Source organism: Amaranthus tricolor, chromosome 16 (genome assembly GCF_026212465.1).
Source record: "Amaranthus tricolor cultivar Red isolate AtriRed21 chromosome 16, ASM2621246v1, whole genome shotgun sequence".
In the NCBI taxonomy this organism is placed as follows: domain Eukaryota; kingdom Viridiplantae; phylum Streptophyta; class Magnoliopsida; order Caryophyllales; family Amaranthaceae; genus Amaranthus; species Amaranthus tricolor.
The window spans coordinates 20,265,575-20,285,591 of NC_080062.1; the positions used below are offsets into that span (position 1 = coordinate 20,265,575).

The following is a 20,017-nucleotide window of genomic DNA, read 5'->3' on the forward strand; positions in this document are numbered from 1 at the left end:
AAGGTGTTAATTTTGAGAACTTCAAACATGCCTATGGTTTAGGTATGTGAACAAAGACAATTGGTGTTATGCCTTTCTTTTGCCTATAAATTTTATCCTTCTCCTATGATAAAATGATAATATTTCTGCTACATTGATCTCTGATTATAAAGTATTCCTAGTTATATGCTGTACATAACCAACTGGTATATTTATGTCATAAGATTTTGATTAGCTTATTAGCATACTAAAAAAACAATTGATAATCAAGATTGTTATTTGTTAGATAATTTTTTACAAGACTGCATTTAGATGCTGCATTAGTTTTGGATGAGGTACAGAGATCTGCATGGTCAACGATATATAATCTTAAACTGATTTCAAAATTGAAAAATTGCAGTTGCCTCTCGAGCTTGGGAAAGCATGAAAGGACAATCTCTGGTAGAATCTCTCATTTAATGTAGGGTTTAGAAAACACTGCAAAAAATGTTTGGTGCAATCAATGCTGATGCCATTCATCTTAATGATTAATGGTTTACTGCAGATTCCATTTGCAGATTTTTTAAATCATAATGGGACCTCTCAATCCGTTTTAGTTAGCGATGAATATCGACAATTGTCAGAGGTAGGACTGCTGGATCCATGTCTTTTCTACTCTTTGAATTCAACTTTTGGTGTTGTCAATGATCATATTACCTTAAGGTCAGTGTTTTTGCTCATGCCTAAAAACTTTTTTTTTGGAAATTTTCTCATGCCTAGAAACTTGAAAGAAAGAGATGACATTGTTTTGGTATGACCTTTAAATGATTTGAAATGAAAGATGCTTGTAGTTCATGAAGACTTAGAGCTTTTTTTAAAGGCTATGTTTTGGCAAGAATCAACAGTCAACATGTGATGAATGATACATGGTGAAAACGTTTAAAAGAAAAAGATGAACCAAAAACTACTCATGGGAGCAATACTGCCATATCTATTTCTCAGAAATAAACGTAATGCTAAACAACTATAAAATAATTTTGTACATTTAACAACTAAACAAGTTTTACAACTAAAAGTCAAATTTCGATTGAGACATGACTACTGTTGAAACTAATTTTCTAGGTGAATCTCATTCCACAATCCCCATGCGATCAACAACCTGCAACATAAGAATGCAAGAATAACAAGTTAAAAACTCCCAAAATCAGAAAATTGAGTAATTCCAACTCCATCCTGTAAACTATTAAGTTAAAAAAAAAGTTTAGGAAAATAATATATAGAGTTAAAAATCCATTTGTGTATACAATATAATATCACATGAACTAATTAATTAATTTGATATTTAATAATGATAAACACATATTCAATTATTAATTTGAGGGAACGACAACGCCAGTAGGCCGAGGCTTTACCTGTATACCTACTTCATCAAGAGATCGTTACCCCGAATAATTTAAGAACAACCGAGTAGTCTCAGGTTACCCACCCCTTTTACTTAGATCACAAATTCACAACAAATAGAAGGAAGACCAAAAATCCTTTCAAGTATCAAAAATAATCTGTCGGCAACTATTCTAACCAAACAACCCCCTTATACTTGGATCACAATAAGTAAAAGAGCTTCATTTCCTTCATGTTTCACTTTAAGTGATTTAATATGTTTTAGTAATTATCCGTGAGCACTCAATTATATAATCAAACATACATTATATATTTTATTTTATGATCATAAATTTTTCTAATAAATATATATCTCAAGAATATCCAATTGTAATCTCATTCGCCAAACCACCATTTTAACATCAATTGGTGGCAACAGGTTCTAATATCATAATTATTTTTCTCCCAAATTTAACCGCATTTTATTTCGTCATTATTAACTATATTATAAATTAAACCCATAACAAAAATAGTAGTAGATATAATAGAATTTAAGTAATAAGTATATAAAGTATAATAGAAAACAAAATCATGCATCGTATTTATACATATCATCACTTAGCACATAACACTAACGGGAGGATCCTAATTGGATGGACATTGATTATTACCTTGTGAAACGAGCCTAAAATATTAACGTACCACGTAGTAGTCTTCGTCTACGAATATGAAGTCTGAAGTAAAGTTGTTTTGTAATTGTAGATAGGAAATGGCTAAAGATCTAACAATACTATGAAAAAGAAGAAGAAACTAATACTAGATGTAAAGAAAAAAAATGGTTCATGAGAAAAGAGTTAGAAATAGAATGAGATAAAAACTGATAATAATGCGAAGAGAACTGAAAAATAATGTCATCAATTTATAGTGGTAGAAAATGTTGGTTAAGGAGAAGTTGATGGAAGAGTGAAATGTGAAATGAGGAATAGAAATATAGGAGAAAGTGGGAGTAAGATGTTATGAAAACTCACGTGTAACTTATAGGGTTTTAACAATTTAATTTTTTTAATTTAAAATTATAAAATAAAATTGTAAGTCAGTTTTATTGGAAAATCTAAATTTTGATATTAAATATTATTATGTTATTATTTAAGTTATTTTATTTCATTTATTTTTTGAAAGTATTCTAGATATTAAAACAAGCCCACATGATACTAAGGAGGCAAGCCCACACCCAATGCTTGCTTAGTTATATACTTATAGAAGGAGGAAAAGAAAAGGCATAATAGCATAATTGAATTTGTTAAAAGAGTTGTCCAATTGGTCAAAAGGAAGTTAGTAGTTACTCAAACACTCAAAGAGTTGAGGCTGCCTTGATTACCGACATTCGTTACAGTGGTAACAAAGCAATAACGATAATGGCACCCATACAAGCTTAAAGGCTAGAACTGGTGGAGGATGGACTCTAGGAGTTACGTTATAATATACCTAATCCGAGACATTTGTTGGAAGATAGAATCTCTGATATGATGGTTTTGCATGAAAAATCTAAGATGCTTAGGGATTAGGAAAGTTAGAAAACTTGAGAGGAATTCTAAAAGCATCAACCGAATTGACGGTGGATAATAATAGACCACACAATGATCGAAACACTTTATCCGTGATTGCTGGTGGTTTTAAGGTTCCATCGGGCAGACAACCAAATGTGGTAAAACGGGGGAAAAAAATCGATATGGTGAGGGATCAAGTTGGAAGTTCTAGAAGCTGTTTACCACTCTGCTATGGAGACAATTTAGACGGATGGATTTCGCAGATTGATAGGTACTTCACTTTTTACAGTATGAAGGAGGAGGAAAGGGGGATGCAACGATGGTTGGGTAGGATGGTGTTGCTCTCATTTGTTAGAAGTGGGAGAAGGGCCGACTTGAAGAAGATGATGTTGCGTTGTTTCGTACATAGGAGGGAGGATTTCTATGTGAACAATGAATCTAGAAGAAAACTGCAAAAAATTTGTACAATATAGTACTCCTTTATCTTGCTCATCATAGGGATTTGTGTTGTCAAACTACATTAAGGGGTTGGAGGTGAAACTAAGAACTAAACTTGTTAGTTGAATAGAAGAAACACAAATAGCAACAACTGGCCCACAAAACACTCTAATAAGCCCAACTTATATAATAACGCATCCAAATTTAACCAACCTTTTACCACATCTTTTAAAGTTTCAAAGCATCCCTAACACCAAACCTAAATCCAAATCCAAAATATGGCCTAACTCGAAACCCACACTCCACAAAAAAAATTATATAATCCATACCTCTTATAACCCATGAAACCCTAATGAAAACTTCAAAAGACTCTTTGAAAAGGATCTTCAAGAAAAGAGAAGCAAGGGATTGTGTTTTAGGTGTGATGATAAATGGAGTTTGGGACATCAATGTAAGAAAAGGGAATTGAGTGTGATGTTGATTCATGACAATGAGGAAGATGAATGGCAATCGTCAAATTCAGACGATGTAGTGGAGGAAAACCCTATGCCTTCTTTTGTTAGTGTTTCTTTCAACTCAGTCATTGGGATAGACAATCCAAAATCCATGAAATTGATTGGAATTATTGCGATTTTGGAATATGCGGTGATGATTGATCCGGGTGGTACACATAACCTTATATCCTTGGCAATAGCAGAGAAGCTTAGATTACCAATTACAACTACAGATGAGATTGGGATGACCTTGGGAATTTGAGAAACAGTAAAAGGGAAGGGGGAATGCGAGGGCATACTTTTGGGACTAAGGGTGGTGGAAATTGGGAAAATTTTTTTTCCTCTAGATTTGGGAAATTCAGATGTAATCCTAGAATACAATGGTTAGAAAAATTGGGTATAGTTGACGAATTAGAAATTGCATGTTATACAATCCCAGTGGATTGGTACTAAAGTGATCTTGAAAGGGGATCCTAGTTTGGGCATGATGAAAATTTCCCTGAAATAAATGGTGGAAATGATCCGCAAAAAGAATAGGGGATCAAAGGGAATTTTAAGTCTTGGCTAACGAAGACCCTATGAAATGTGTTCTTGTTCGAATAAAACAGGTTTTAGCAAAGTTTGTTGGCGTGTTTAACATGCCAGAAGGGTCGCCACCAAAAAGGGGCAGGGAACATCAGACCATAATGAAGAAAGGTTGTGATTCCATCAGTGCGCAACCCTCTAGATGCTCTCAAGTAAATAAAGCTAAGGTAGAGAAAATGGTAGAGGATCTGTTGCTGGCTGGGACTATCATTCCTTCTCAAAGTCTGTACTCTAGACTAATATTGTTAACAAAAAACAAGGATGGATCATGGAGGTTTTGTGTAGATAATCGGACTTTAAACAAAGAAGCGATGGCTAACAAATACCCAATCCTAGTGATTGATGAAATACTAGATGAATTACATGTAGCTGCAATTTTTTTTGAAATTGGACCTCAAATCAAGATCTCATCAAATAAGAGTCTGCTAGCAAGACGTCCACAAGACAAGATTTTGCACTCACGAAGGGCATTATGAGTTCTTAGTGGTGCCCTTCGGCTTAACAAACGCTCGACAACTTTTCAAGTATTGATGAACAAGGTCTTGAACCAAATTTGCGGAGATTTGTGGTTGTCTTCTTCGACAAAATTTTGGTTTAAAGCCCTTTTTTTTAAAAGCATGCTTAAAAGCTATCCCTCGGTTTGGAGATTTTGGTAGCTAGCTAGTTTTACGCAAGTAGCAGTGCAAGTTTGATAAGACTGAGGTGACTTATTTAGCTCACATTGTGTTGCAAAAGGGTGTTGCAATGGATCAACACAAGGTCAGAGCAATGATAAATTGGTCATCCCCTCGAAATTTGAAGGAATTGCGTGGTTTTTTGGGACTTATAGTGTTATATCGGATTATCTGCAATTATGCCTATATTGCAACTCCACTCACCCAGCAAGAAAAGAAAGATAGCTTTAACTGGAATTAAGAGGCTGATTAACTTTCCAAAATCTTTAACAAGCAATGCTTGTTGCCCTGGTTTGGCCATGCCAAACATTCTGTTGCCGTTCGTGGTAGAAGCTGATGTTTCCGGTCGCACGTTGAGAGTCGTCTTTTCTCTAGACTCTCATCAATAGCCTATTTTAGCAAAGTTCTTGGGGTACTAGGACAATCCAAACCTATACCTGAAAAGGAATTGATGGTGATTGTAGTAGCAACTCAAAAATGGCATTTGTTGGGAAGACATTTTGTTATTTAGACTGGTCGATACAACCTTAAGTATATTATGGCTCATCGAGATGTAGGAGTGCAGTGTTACTGTTGGGTAAGCAAACTGTTAGGATATGATTTTGAAATTAAATTCAAACCGGGGTGTCAACAACAAAGCTGCAGCAAATGCCTTCTCTCGTCATTTCTCCCTGATGAATATGCATTTGCATTTTATAACCTCTCACTATCATTTCAATTGGTTAGAACTGCAACAAAAGGTACGGGCTAGTAATTTCTTACAATACATCATTGAAGAAGTATCTCACAAATCTCAGCATGGGGCATCTCATTTGGGCTATATAATTGACAAATGGTTATTACTATACAAGGGGCACGTGTTTTTTACCTCAAAATTCTTCTCTAATTCGCCAATTGCCACATGAATATCACAATTTTGCCATTGGGGGGGGGGGGGGGAGGGGGAATGGTGAATTTAAGACGTATCATATCATTTACAGACCAATTGAAAGGAACTCTTTCGCCTTCAGGGTTCTACTCTTCTGAGAAGCACAACGTATCATCCACAAATCGATGGGCAAACTGAGATTGGTAATTAGTAATTGGAGACCTATTTGCAATGCTTCATCAACAGGCAATTGAAACAGTGGGCCCTTGGTTACATTGGGATTTGGTCTGAGTTTCGCTATAATACATCTACCCGCCTGTCCATTAATATGTCCCCCTTTCAGGTATTGTATGGACGTCCTCCCTCATTTATATGGGGTATAATATCACTCTTGTGGATTGTGTAGAACAATTGTTGCATGAACGTGATGCTTTACTGGATGAATTGTATGCTCAGCTCTTAAAGTCTTAGAATAAAATGCGGCAAGCTGCTGTAATAGATCGGCCAAGACCCGTTACCGCAACTAGATAGTATGAAATACTTCGAGTCTGCCCACTAGCTCCAAAAGGACACTTCTGTATTATTCACTAATCAAAAGCTAATGAATTATTACAAGGGTGGCTCTACATATAGCCTAAGTCCCAAAAGACAACTAAAAAATAACAACCAATCTAATTACAAAATACTAAGACTAACTAATTGTGAAATGTCGATAATGCCCTTGGACCCTTTGACCCAAGTTATAACATTACTGACTGCCTGAGTTTCCACCTTGCCCTCATGGTGGATAAAAATTAGCCTTGTGTGTCCAGTAGGTTGTCATCGAACGTGAGCCATCCACCATTACTGTATTTGATTCCAACTCTAGCATCTTAAAATTGAAGGTTTTGAAGAGGTGGGTTAGAGGAGTGAGTGGGCCAAGAAAAATGGAGTGGAAATATTTTTTAATTGGGCTAGAAGCTAGGTTGCACTAAAACGGACACGGACACGGACACGGACACGACACGGGTACGGGAAAACGCCAACTTAAAAATGGCGGACACGGGGACACGAAAATGGTAATATAATAAATATATCAAATTAAAGATAATTTTACAATCTTTCATTTAATATTTGTAAATAAACACTTTAATATCAAATATATCGAAACATCAAATACAGGGACCCGGATCCGAATTTGGAGGATCTGTTTTTTTTTTTTAAATTTTTTTTTAATATCAAATATATATATTAACATTACTGGGTTTAACATCACCATGAACAACAACACTATTTCCACAATTAAAATGCAAATAATAATTTCTCCTGTAAGCTTCCATTCACCATCAATTCATAAACTATAACCTTCTTCTCTCCTCTCTCTCTGCCTCTTCCTCTTCCACCGCACAAATACCCAAGGATTGACACCAGAAACGGCCGACCCGATACGATATATCGAAAGAAGAAGTCGCCTTTCGAAACTGAGAGAAAGAAAATTGTTGAAGCTCCGGCGGTTGCAGTTTCCGACTTGTTTCTTCGATTGGATTCGAACAACCCACAACCCACAGTGAAATTAGTCAGCAGCAGTTGCAGCACCGACTTCGAGTGTTTGTCTGTGATGGAGGAGCAGCCGTCGGTAGTGGTGGCGCGGTGGAGGTGGAGGAAGAGGTGTAGAGTTTTTAGGGTTAGAGGAGTGAGAGGCTGAGAGCAAGAGAGGGAATTGCAATTGAGAGGGAAATGGAATTCGAGAAGCCTTCTGCCTGCTGTAGTACTCAGTTTTCAATTTTTTATTTTTTTTAAATTTTTTTAATTTTTTTTTAAATAACACACGTGTCCATGCCGTGTTCCTTGCCGTGTCCGTCGCGTGTCCTTGCCGTGTCCACGTGTCCGAAAAAATATTAAAATATTGGACACTTCATTTGGCGTGTCGGACACGGATTTTCGCGTGTCCGTGTCCGACACGTGTCCGACACGCGACACGCGAGTTGAGTGCCGTGTCCGTGTTTCGCAGGCTAGAAGTCTCAAAAATTGCGAGGCTTAGAATGACTTGGGTTTCCCTCAAAGTGAGTTTCAGAATTGCTTCTAAAGGCCAGTTGTCTTCATTGCTAATGTCATCTCTAGAAAAGTAAACCCTAACAATATCTTCTTCCTCCTTCAAAACCAAAAACCCTAGAATTACCTCAGCTCTTCCATAGTAGGTCCCTAACATTTCAGCTTCTCTCACTGCCTTCTCACATACGTCGGCTACCCACCGCCGAACCCCGATGAACCGCCTTACTTGTCCGGCGATCCCAACATCGTATGGTCTTGGGCTTAAATGTTTTGGCCCTTTTTCCATTTAAAGTTCAGAAATTCAGCAGCCCCTTCTAACAATTTAGCCCTGTTTATTTTTGGATTGCTGACGTCATTGCTGACATCATTAGCACATCTCCTTCCAGAATAAGTGACATCATTGCTGATGTCATCAGCAAGTTCAAAATTCAATTCTTTCTTTATTCCCACAGTCATCGATCCTTCCCACTGCTCTCCTTTAGCTTCAGAAACCCTAAAGAATTCAGCCTTCCTTCTACACTTCTTTGTCACGCCGGTCAACTGTCGCCAATTCTCAGTGAGCTACCCACAATTTTCGATCTTGTCTGCCGTCTTCATGTCGCCGGCGAACCATCCTTGTAAATTCTTTTTTTCCAAATGCAACCAAAGCCCCGTTTTCTTTATAGATCTTCTTCTCCCCCTGCACCCTTTAACAGCGTTCATCGCCATCGCCCTTTCCGTCACTCTTCAGTACAACCGGGCCGGTCCTCCTCCAGACCCGCAACTTAAATGTGCTACCCTTTTTTTTTCATTATTTTTTTTCTCCATGACTTCTTTCTTCTTTACTTTATTTTTCCCACATACCTTCTGACTTATGTTCTGTTTCTAGCATTTTCTTGATGCTTCTTTTCCATGGTCTCTTGTTTTTTTATTCCTTTTTTTTCTTCCAGATCTTTCTTTTTGTCTAACTTTCTTGATTTCCTCTTGTTTTCTTCTGTTGAAATCCCAATTTCTTCCTCTTTGTTTGCTCACTTCTTGATTCTTCGATGTTTCTTCCTCATTTGTAAGTTGAACCTTACAGTTGTCCAGCTCTCTTACCTTATGTCCCATTCATCAACCTTTACACTCACTTCATGGACATCTTCTTTTCTTTCTTTATGAAATACAAACGCCATTAATTCTTCTTTTCTTTCTAGATGTAGGATGAGGAGTGAATATCCTTTGTGACTACATTCATGTTCCGAATCATTATATTCATCACAAATCTCACAAAACCCTTTTCCAAACTTCTCATAAATTTCATCGGTGGATGTGGGTTTGAATGATTGAATGAAACCATTTTGGACGCCCTTTGAAGCATGGGTAGAGGAGAAATTTCAGGCCCAAAACCCTCGAGAAATCCATCAAGATCATCTTCTTGATTATTTTTTGGACTTTTTGTCGTCGCCGGTGATTTTCCGGTCACCGGAATTGTACTGCTCTGATACCATTTGTAATAGATTGGCCAAGACCCGTTACCAAAACTAGATAGTATGGACACTTCGAGTCTGCCCACTAACTCCAAAAGGACACTTCCTTATTATTCACTAATCAAAAGCTAATGAATTATTACAAGGGTGGCTCTATATATAGCCTAAGCCCCAAAAGACAACTAAAAAAATAACAACTAATCTAATTACAAAATACTAAGACTAACTAATAGTGAAATGTCGATAATGCCCTTGCACCCTTTGACCCGAGTTATAACAGCTGCTAACAGCAAGCACAGAGATGAATGCTTCAAAGTTGCCGATATTCGTTTTTCTCAAACTTCAACCATATCGGCAGAATTTGTAGCCAAACACCCATGTGACAAGTTAGCTGCAAGGTATTTCAGCCCATTTGAGATTGTAGCTCAAATTGGTAGAGTTGCATACAAGTTGGCTTTACCTGTTGACAGTAAAATTTAACCTGCTTTCCTTGTGTCTCAACTCAAAAGGGTGCACGGCACTTCATTTATCTCTACCTCTCTTCCAGGTCAAATTGACTAACAATTGGAGTTTGAAACTGAACCAGAAGAGTTGTTGAATGTGCGAAGTAATGAGCAGAATGCATCCACAGTTGACGAAGTTCTCATTAAATGGCATGGCTACCTGTTTCTGGGGCTACTTGGTAACTGTACACCAACATTGATGCTCAGTTCCTCTCTTTCACCTTGAGGACAAGGTGAGACTCTTTGGGCGGGTAATGTGATGAATGATACGTTGTCAGGCCTAGCTAAGGAGTCAAGCCCACACAATACTAAGGAAGCAAGCCCACACTCATTCCTTACTTATGGAAGGAGGAAAGTAAAAGATACAATAGTATAACTTAATTTGTAAGAGGAGTTGTCCAGCTGGGCAAAAGGAATCTTTATTTCAGTTCTGGTTGGGAAAAATTAAGTCTGTTATGCAATAAATATTGCTTACATTTTGCTAGAATTCTGTTATGACATCAGGTATACATAGGGGGTATGGAATTGTTAGAGTTGTCCAGCTGTGCAAAAGGAATCTTTATTTCAGTTTCGGTGGGGGAAAAATTAGTTCTGTTATACAATGAATTTGCTTACATTGTGCTAGTATTCTGTTATGACATCAGGTATATATAGGGGGTATGGAATGATCCTTAATCTGAAGCTTCTATTTACTACAAGTATGTATTTACACATTTTGGAGTTACTCAACCATTTGAAGGGTTGAGGCTTGGCACACCGTCTTGCTACTAACATAAAATACAAGCTTTCCACCCTACTCCCTTTCTCTTGCAATATTCTACAACTTTCTATTCTTCTTTGCTTGATTTCTGTTCTTTGTTATTGTTGAGAGTATTATCAGGCTGCCTTGGTTACTGGCTACACTCATTACGCAACATCATTAACCCATATGCCTAAAAAAATCAACTTCATTTTCAAAACTGATATGGTAGTTGCTATAAAGGACTTATTTTGATGTGTATTTTCTGTAAAACCTTTTGGTCTAGATAGAGTGCTTTAAATTTTTGCTTCAGAACAGTAACTTGATTAAATGCGTAAAAAATACTTCCTCCTATTCAGCTTAAGTGTCCCATTTATTTTATGCACTCTATCCAATGCACTTATTCAATCCTTAATATATCGAGTTATGTATAATTAAAAATTATAAAAAGTTGATATTAATAATCTTTACATCAAAACGAATCAAATAAGATCCCACATGACTATGTTTTAACTTATAGATTAACAATAAAATGCAATTTAAAAGTGATAAATAAATAGTGTCTCAAAAGTAATGGGACACCTAAGGTGAATAGGAGGGAGTATTTTTTTAGAAATTTTATGTCTAAATAGTGATATTTTCACTTAAGAATCCTACAGATATGATGTCTATTTATGTGACGATTCTGCATATTGTGTCTACAAGTTACTTGTGATTAAATCTTGCGAGGGCAAATACCTTAAATTTGAGAGCTTAGATATATCCATGGAGTGTCCTATGATGAAAAACATGGATCTTTTATTTATTTGTGGTTTTTTCATTCAGGCCCTTTACTTGGGTGTCCTGGATAAGTTAACTTACCTTGTGATATTAGCCTTGGTAGGCCTTATAATTCAAAAAAAGGTCTGATTGATGGACGATTGGCTTTCCTCACTTGTCAAAATTTGTGTAGACCAAAGTGTAATTCACTAACCTTATATATGGCTAATGAAGGTTGCTAGCAATAAAATTTTTATGGATGTTTATTTCAGCTATACCTTTTCGAATATACATTTTTTCTCGTTGTGTTGGTGTCTTGGATGGTAGATATGTGGACCGAGTAATTGTATATATGTAGTGTCATGACTGGAACAGTTTATGGAGTAGTAATGTATAGATAACGCGGAAGAAATTGGGAAGTGCAGAAATCTTTTTTTTGGTGTTGAAGTTTTTAATAAGTGAACAGATGTTTCAATTTTCGAATGGACTACATTACAATGAATTTCTTGTTCATGTTGATTCTTGCTGACATTTCAGGTTATTGCTGATCGAGATTATGTTCCAGGAGAAGAGGTAAAGGAAATTATTATTAGTAGTAAATACCAAGTCATGAACAATTTTTTTCATAGTGTGTATATCAAATTGGTAATTGCCGACCTTTATCAAGATCTAAAACCTTGCACATAAATTCAGGACTTATTGACCATGTTTAAAATGATTCTAAAAAAGATGTGATGCTCACTTATCTTCCTCTTTGGTTTTCTTCTCGACATCTCCAATGTTTCATGATTTCTTTTTCAACTAGAATTGATGATTGGGTTAATGTCCATCAATTCATTCTGATAAGGATCAACTCAGCACAAATTTGGAAAATCATTACTATTTGGTGTCACTAACTGTTCAAGTTTTTGGTTTAATACATAGCTGCTTTTATGAATCATAATAGCCTAAGTAGTAAAAACTAGACTACGGCCCGCACTTAGGAAATAACATTATTTTAAAAGTCTTAAGAATTTTGCTACCCATGATGGCATCTGGAGGCAGAAGTTCCATCTAAGCAGGCTGGCTTCATGGACTTCCTTGAAATATAGAAGGATGCTCGGTGCACAAAGTGTCTTCATAGGGAAGGGTCGCACCATAGAGGTGTAAAGGAGGCAAAACTTGCCCTGTATTTCTGCAAGAGACTTCCTTGAAGTATGCTTGAACAAATTGAACATTAAGATTCCTTTTCGGTATCTTTTTGAGAACTGGTAATATTGTGGATTCCTTGAATACTTGATGGGTAGATGTTGCGTAGGGAGGTTCTCACTTGTTCAATCTTAGTTGTAGTATTGTACACTTTCCTTGTTCAAATTATGGCAATTATTGTAAATAAGAATGAGGGACTGATGGTGGTTTTTTGTGGTCAGGACATGGTGATTTTAGAGAGTATCTTGTTGATATTGGGGATTTTTTGTTAGCCGAAGATATTGTGTTTTCCTTTTGAATGTCTAATCTTGTGGTCTGATGTCATCAAGAGTAGTTGTATTTTTTTTTTCCCAAATGGTTGACATACTTATTGACTGCCTATGGGGGTTATATACGAATCACATCATAATTCTGTTTGAAAGTAACTGAAAAGAGAAGGCTAACAGTTACATGAAAGAAGATAAATAATATCTGGTTCTACCTATAAGGGATATTAGAGAGAAAGAAGGTATCGGAAAAATGGGAATGTTTAGCTCCGAGTTAAGTAACTCATTGAAAGAGAATCAGGCCTTTGTATTTTTTTAAACCTATATTCAATATCTGATTTTCATCTTAAGTCGATTATTACAATCATCATTGCTGATTTATTTTTCATTTGACTATTTCAGTTCATTTCTGCATATTTCTTCCGATTGGTAAAAATTAAAAGAGGATGACTTGTGCTGTTGTGCATTCTGTTTTCGTAGGATATTTGAAGAGTAAATCTGCTTTTTACCCCCGCCTTCCTCATTGTATATCCCGTGTCTGCCAGTTATGTTGATGGTGCTTGGGATTACAGTTTTAGAGGCCTCCACTTGATGGGGAGAGAGCAGCGCTTTCTTTTTTTGAATTTCTGATTCCTCATTTTATTTTATATATTTTATCCCCATTTCAAGGTTTTTCTTAGCTCAATTCAACACTTTAATATCCCAACTTTTCCTAAAAGCAAGTTGTATATGGAAGGGAAAGATTACATCTAAGGTGAGAGCTTGCATGAAGACTATGGATTTGAGGAGGATTAGTACTAACAATGCTTCAAAATCAAAGGCCAGGGTTAACTTTGTCTCTTGATCTTTGCTTGCTTTGTGGAGCTAGTAGCGAGTCATGTTCTTCATTTGAGGTGTAATGCTGTATGGCTATTTGTTCTGTAATGTAGAGAATGAAGAGTGTGGCTGGACCAAAAATTGTGAGTCTTTCTCTAGAGGTTTCTAGTTCTTGCAATGTGTTGTCATATAAAGTTACTTTTTAGGCTTCATAACGGCTTAAGGTTGCTTGGGCCTGTAAAGGTTATTCAACGGAATTGGTTGAACCTAATTTTCTGTATGACAAGTTGTTCTTGTACCCTTTTCTTTTTGGCTGCATCTTAAGTTCATTCTTTCTTTTATATTATTTTGATATTAATTGATTATTGGTTTATAAGGTTGCTTTCTGCCTTGCTGGTCAGTTTCTCTCATCTTACAAGTCAGCAAGCAAATAAGAATAGCAGGCATTGTCCTCGACACTTTCTAACTCATTGTCATGGTTCCTATTTCAAAATTCTCTCCTTTTCAGTGCAATTGTCCCATTTACTTTTGCCAAATGTTAAGAAAATGTAATTTGATAATTAAAAACTAAAGTTGGCGAATTTTGTGGGGCTCAAACAGAACCACAAACAGTTTTCTAAATAGGAAAATAAGACAATTGTAGTGAAATGTTCTTTATAAAAATGTAACGCTTGCTCTATAACGGACGAAATAGTATATTTGGAAATTGGAAACCATTCTAATTTCAAGATTAGAGTTACAATTAACCTTGTAATGTTCTATTGTGATATGTTTGTTCTGTACATTCTAACTGTTAGAGACGCTTGAAGTTATTGTCTAGTAATATGTTGACATGTCTTATCTTGTTAGCTCAACAAATTGAATTATGTACAGAAAATTTTTAAAACATTTTCTGTCCTTTGTTCCACTCTCTGAATGGAGTTATGTAAGCTAATAAATAATGTCTTAATTTCTCCAGGTTTTTATACGATATGGGAGGTTTCCTAACTCAGTTCTTGTACTTGACTTTGGGTTTACAGTTCCAAATAACATGTATGACCAGGTCAGTTTGCAAATATACAAAATGCTTCTGCTTCACCACTTCCTAGGATTGCAAGGAACTAACATGTCCTTTTTAATGCTTTTGCTTCTTTAAATTTTAGGAAAAACTACCCAGAATAATCCGACCTTTACTTGATTTTCCTATAATAATCTCAACTATTGATTAATTATGAATAATCTGAACTTTGAGGAATATTTGCCAAAAATAAACTATAATTACCGGTGACCTGTACAACAGGTAATTTTCACAAAAAAATTAAATCAAAATAAAATCAGGAAATAAAAAATTTAATTAAAAAAACTAAAAGAAAAAAAATAATTACCCATATCCATGCCTCTCCCAACCTCCACCACTCCATACCATCTGATATTTGCCTCTCCAAACCTGCCACCAACTCCTCTCCAACAGCCACCACTCATCCTCTCTCTAACAGTCACCAACTTAACAGCCTTACCCACTGACCACCACCACCACAAGTCTTGTTGTGTCATTCACAACCGCTGATTTACACCGACCTTTGTTGGGTGGTCTTTGTTTGGATGATGAATATCATGAAAATTGAAGGTGATGAAGAAGAGGGGAGGGTGTTATATAGTGGGGTGAAGGATGGCATGGCAGTGTGTGAGTGAGGAAAGGGTATTCTATTTTTTTTTTTTAATCTTTTTCAATATTTTTGTTATTTTATTTTATTTTTCCGTTTTTTTTTATTATTTCACCTATAAAAATAAGTCACAATATGCACAACAATATTCTTGGGTAAGTGACCTGACAGTTTAGATTATTCACGGTTAATCAATAGTTGGGATAATTGTAGGAAAATCAACTAAAGGTTGGATTATTCTAGGTAATTTTTCCTAAATATTATTGTGTAATAATTAATTGTTGCAACTTGCTAATTGACCACTTTTCATGTGAGCTCTCGAGTTTTTATATATTATCGTACCGCTAGGTCTCCACCACCTTACCTTACAACTTAACTAGGCAAAAGCATTTGCTGATTAGCTACCCTGGACATTGTGCTAGTTCTTTGTGTTTGGTGGTTTTCAAAGGCGAGATTAGTGAATATTTCCTTGCTTGCAACTATTTATTTGGACTTTGTGGCTTACTTTGTGATTTTGATGCATAGTAGCGAAGAAGAGGATATGTACTGAATGGGTTATATATGTTTGAATGTGTCACCTTGTTGTGACTGATAAATTACGGGTTCATTGTTGGAACAGGGGAAAATATAATGCAAAATCTAAAAAGAACTAAAAAAAACTTGATGCAATGAGTAAGCTCATTATTTATATTGGAAAAATTGCATGTAATCAACTTCCCACCTTTTCGGTGTAGGCATCTAAACCTTTTGAAGCTCTGGTCTGAGTCGAAGAGGGTTTTTTTCCTGACACACTCCGACTATTATCAATCCACATAATGTGCATCATTTGAAATAAATGATACTCTTTCTACTATATGTTTCCATAGTGACAAATGCCAGTACATGTGTTGGAAATGGTCCAAATATTGTCCAAGAGATTCTCTCTCCTTACCTAAATATTTGAATGGGATCACAAACAACCCCATTTAGGAATCTTCTATAATAAATAGCACTCACTTTTACCCTTAACTTTGGTCAATCAGTGGCCTCATGTTTCTAGTTGATTCATACCCACAGTTTTAAAGGTATGCAGATGGTTCGCACTAGACAAGAAATACCCAATGAATTTTGTTCGATACGGGATGCATTTATAGATTAACATAGTCCTGATATGTTAGGACACGCTTGTTTGTGACTGTATGTGTTTTTGGCTCACCTGAAAGACATATAATCTCGAGACAAGATTTCAATTTAACATCTTAGATTCTCTTATTCTCCACCTATAACTTTCTCTTCCTCGTTTTCGATCAAATGGATACTCCAGAAACTTAACTAAGTGGATAAGTAGGAGCTTCAGTCATCATTAGTTGAGTCTGAGTTTTGTAGATTTTTTTAATCTCAAAATGAACATATTTTATGCCATGTGTGTGTGTATGTGTGTGTTTGTGTTTTTGTGTGGGTGAGGGGGATAGTTCTGACTTCTGAGTCAAGTTTGACCTGAAATGAACGCAGGCATTTTATACAATGGAGGTAGGGGGTATTGTACCTTTACAATTGATAAGTCTGAAGTCACAACTCATGGCTTGTTATTGGGCCATCATTGCTTTCACCAGATGGTGGTTTTCCTAAATCCCAGATCCAGCTCCGGCTCTACTATCCCCAAGATGAGAGTCATGAGACACCACCACCACCACCTCCTGCTCCACCGTGCCACCGCCACCTCTAGCTCCACCACCAGTGCCTTGGAATGCAACTCAGTCTTGCGTGTTTCCCAAATCCTTTTGATGTATCAGCTTATGCAACATAATTCAATAATGGAGTATAGCTTCCAACTCTACCTTCACGTACTCTAATGTGCATTTGATATAGGATAGGAGAGCCTCAGAGGCTCAAAAATGTCATGATGCATGAAACTGACCAATTTGCTGATATATTGTCCATAGCACTACTTGTTTAGATTTTTGCTTCTCTCGTCCAGTTCATGTAAGGGTGTTGTACAACTTGTTTAGACTTATCCAAAACCTGTAAAGCTGTGATCTTGTGACACTCTTTCTCTTTTCTGCAAAATATGGAATTTAAAAGTACATAGCGGTTTTCTGCATTTCTTTATCGAATAAAGTTTGCATCTGTTTTCCGTCATTAATATGTGCTTGTTACTTGTTAGCCTCTAGATTGTAAACTAATTGCTCGCAGGCTTCATCAATAGTTCTTTTCCTCAAGTTTCCTTGTATTTTACTTGTCATTCAACAAAATTTTAACTTGAGCTTCTGATTTTGCAATTAGTTTTTGATTTTTGCTGATGTGTTACTGCCTTATGTATCCAGTTTGCAGGCTATTTTTTCTTCACCTTAGAGCATGCATGATTTATTCTAGTTCATAGTCCAGATAGAAGATTTAAACTAGACCAAAACACAAGACTTATTATTTCCATTAATACCTCCAATCACATCAGGAATGCAAATACTTAATCCCATCAATATGGGGTTGGCTATTTTGAAAATATACATTGAAACAAGTCTTAACTAGTTATCATGTGTCAACCATCATTCTAATATCTTAGCACAAATTTACGGTCAGACTTGGCAGACCAGGATAATCAGACCACACTAGAAATATTCCCACTAAAGCAAATCACATCACCTTATTTCATGGTGAAGGGACTACCAATCCTAGTTGTAATGAGTCTCATGACTCATCTTTTCAACAAATGTTTTTATGGTAATGTTTTATGTTGGACCCAATATTGTGAAGCTTATTATCACAATCCTATAATGCTGTCAAGTGTATGTCTCCATAGATCTTCTCTAGTTAACACCAGTAATTCTCAGGTTTGCATTCAGGTTGACATACCTTATGATGATCATCTACGAGCAATGAAGTTGGACCTTCTGCAGAAGAATTGTTTACCAAAGCTCAAGGATGCGTATTTCAGCTCTTCAGGCGGCTCTTTTATCATGAAGTATGTACATTTCCATGCTATCTCCTAAATACAGTTTATCTGTGATTTCAAAATCATATATTCAAGAAACTAACTGTTGAAAAGCTAAGAAATGGTATGAGGCGGCTAAGATAAAAGATTTGATCTAATTATAGCATTTTTTACAGCCTGCAATTTTACACCATTATAAAGCTTATTGCCTCGTTGGCTTTCATATTTACTATGACACTATAGCTTGGTATCAAGTTCTTGAATCAGTACATAAACTGAATAATCTTAAATCACATATTCTTATTATCAACTTGATACAAAACCCTGCTGAGTTTCAGAGTTTCCTAGTTCATTCTGAGTCTTTTGTTATTGTCCTAGCAGTGTTAGTGAGACCAGCTGCTTATTTAAATGTACCATGTGCATATCTATGTTTCTCTAATTTGTCAATGTTTACAGGGAAGTTAGGTCAGCTAGGGGTAAAGGAAAAGGAATTCCACAGTCACTTCGTGCATTTGCTCGTGTCCTGTGTTCCAGCTCTCCTCAAGGTATAAGTTTTTACATATCTACTTTTTTAATCCTTCAATTCCGATAGTTTTGTAGATCATGCCATTCTGTATTTCGAACATTGCCTTTATCAAGTGACTGTAATGCAGAACTAAATGATCTGGCTTTAGAAGCTGTTCAACAGGATGGCCGGCTGGCACGGCGTCCTTTGATCAACAGGAGCCTGGAGATACAAGCACATGAGATCTTACTTTCTCAAATAGACAAGTTGATTGCAAACAATAACATGTCAATTGAGGTAAGAACATGATCACTCTGGATAGAACTTGGGCCTAAGTTAATGTAATATAGATCATTTTTCCGCGTGCTTCAATTATCATGAATGACAGATGGGCATTATATTCGGATAAGCATTCTAGCATTTCTTTTCATATTAAATATCATCATGAAATATTAGTAGGCCTTTTGAAAGTAGTCATATTTACATGGCCTGTCTAGGATTTCCCCGATCATATAGCTGCATTTTACCCTTTTAGTAGGCTTCCGCTCCGTGATAGAAGTTTATTTTTTAATTTTTCCTAACTTGTCCCTGTCTGATGGAAAATATTTATAGAACCTACAGGCAGTAGATGCAGAATTCACCAACTGTAGGAGGTTTTCTATCAGACGCCAAATGGCTCAAGATCTGCTCACTGGTGAGGTACGGGTTCTGAGATCTGCTTCTGCATGGCTGACGAATTACTGTCAGCTTGTCCGCAGTAACAGAAAACAATTGTAAGTTCTTCCTGAATACAGCCACAAAGACGAATGATAGTTTACCTCATGAACCCTTCCGAGCATCTTGAATGAGTCGTAGAAGTTGCATGTTCAATGTAATTAGTGCCATCATGTTCAATGTTCAATGATAGTTTACATCATGTTTACCTCATGTAATTAGTTTGTGTTGAGTTTATGTGTACAATTTTTGTGGAGAGCTGAAGTGTATCTGGCTTCGGTTATTGTATAATTATTCTGGAAATATTGTACATATCTTTATTATAAATTGTAGTGCATTGCCCTTGCCTCATCATTCCTCGCACACACGCTCGCTCTAACTCGCCTCCTTTCCCACTGTCGCACTCGAGTCCCCAGCCCCTTTTAAACCCGCCTCTCCCATCAGATTCCCCAGTCTGTCTCTGTATCTTTCAAACCGCAAAGCCACTGGCTATCATATCTCTACTGTTTCCTCTCATAGCTATCAGCCTGGGCCAACGTGAGGATCTGTCTTC

At 36.4% G+C, this 20,017-nt stretch overlaps 1 protein-coding gene across 4 annotated transcripts in view; it reads left to right on the forward strand.

Moving 5' to 3' along the window:
- Positions 1 to 19,815, forward strand: part of LOC130802419 (ribulose-1,5 bisphosphate carboxylase/oxygenase large subunit N-methyltransferase, chloroplastic) — a 26,381-nt gene extending 6,566 nt beyond the window's left edge. Inside the window, exons 7-15 of one of the 4 annotated variants that reach the window (XM_057666430.1) lie at positions 1 to 42; positions 380 to 420; positions 524 to 604; positions 11,962 to 11,997; positions 14,653 to 14,736; positions 18,145 to 18,275; positions 18,702 to 18,790; positions 18,899 to 19,047; positions 19,363 to 19,815. The exon at positions 1 to 42 is cut by the window's left edge and continues 28 nt beyond it. In XM_057666430.1, the coding sequence (XP_057522413.1) occupies positions 1 to 42; positions 380 to 420; positions 524 to 604; positions 11,962 to 11,997; positions 14,653 to 14,736; positions 18,145 to 18,275; positions 18,702 to 18,790; positions 18,899 to 19,047; positions 19,363 to 19,527 (818 nt within the window). In that variant the 3' untranslated portion in view covers positions 19,528 to 19,815. The remainder of the gene's footprint in view (positions 43 to 379; positions 421 to 523; positions 605 to 11,961; positions 11,998 to 14,652; positions 14,737 to 18,144; positions 18,276 to 18,701; positions 18,791 to 18,898; positions 19,048 to 19,362) is intronic. The other 3 variants (XM_057666431.1, XM_057666432.1, XM_057666433.1) reach the window with 3 other exon arrangements.
- The last annotated feature ends 202 nt before the right edge of the window (positions 19,816 to 20,017 follow it).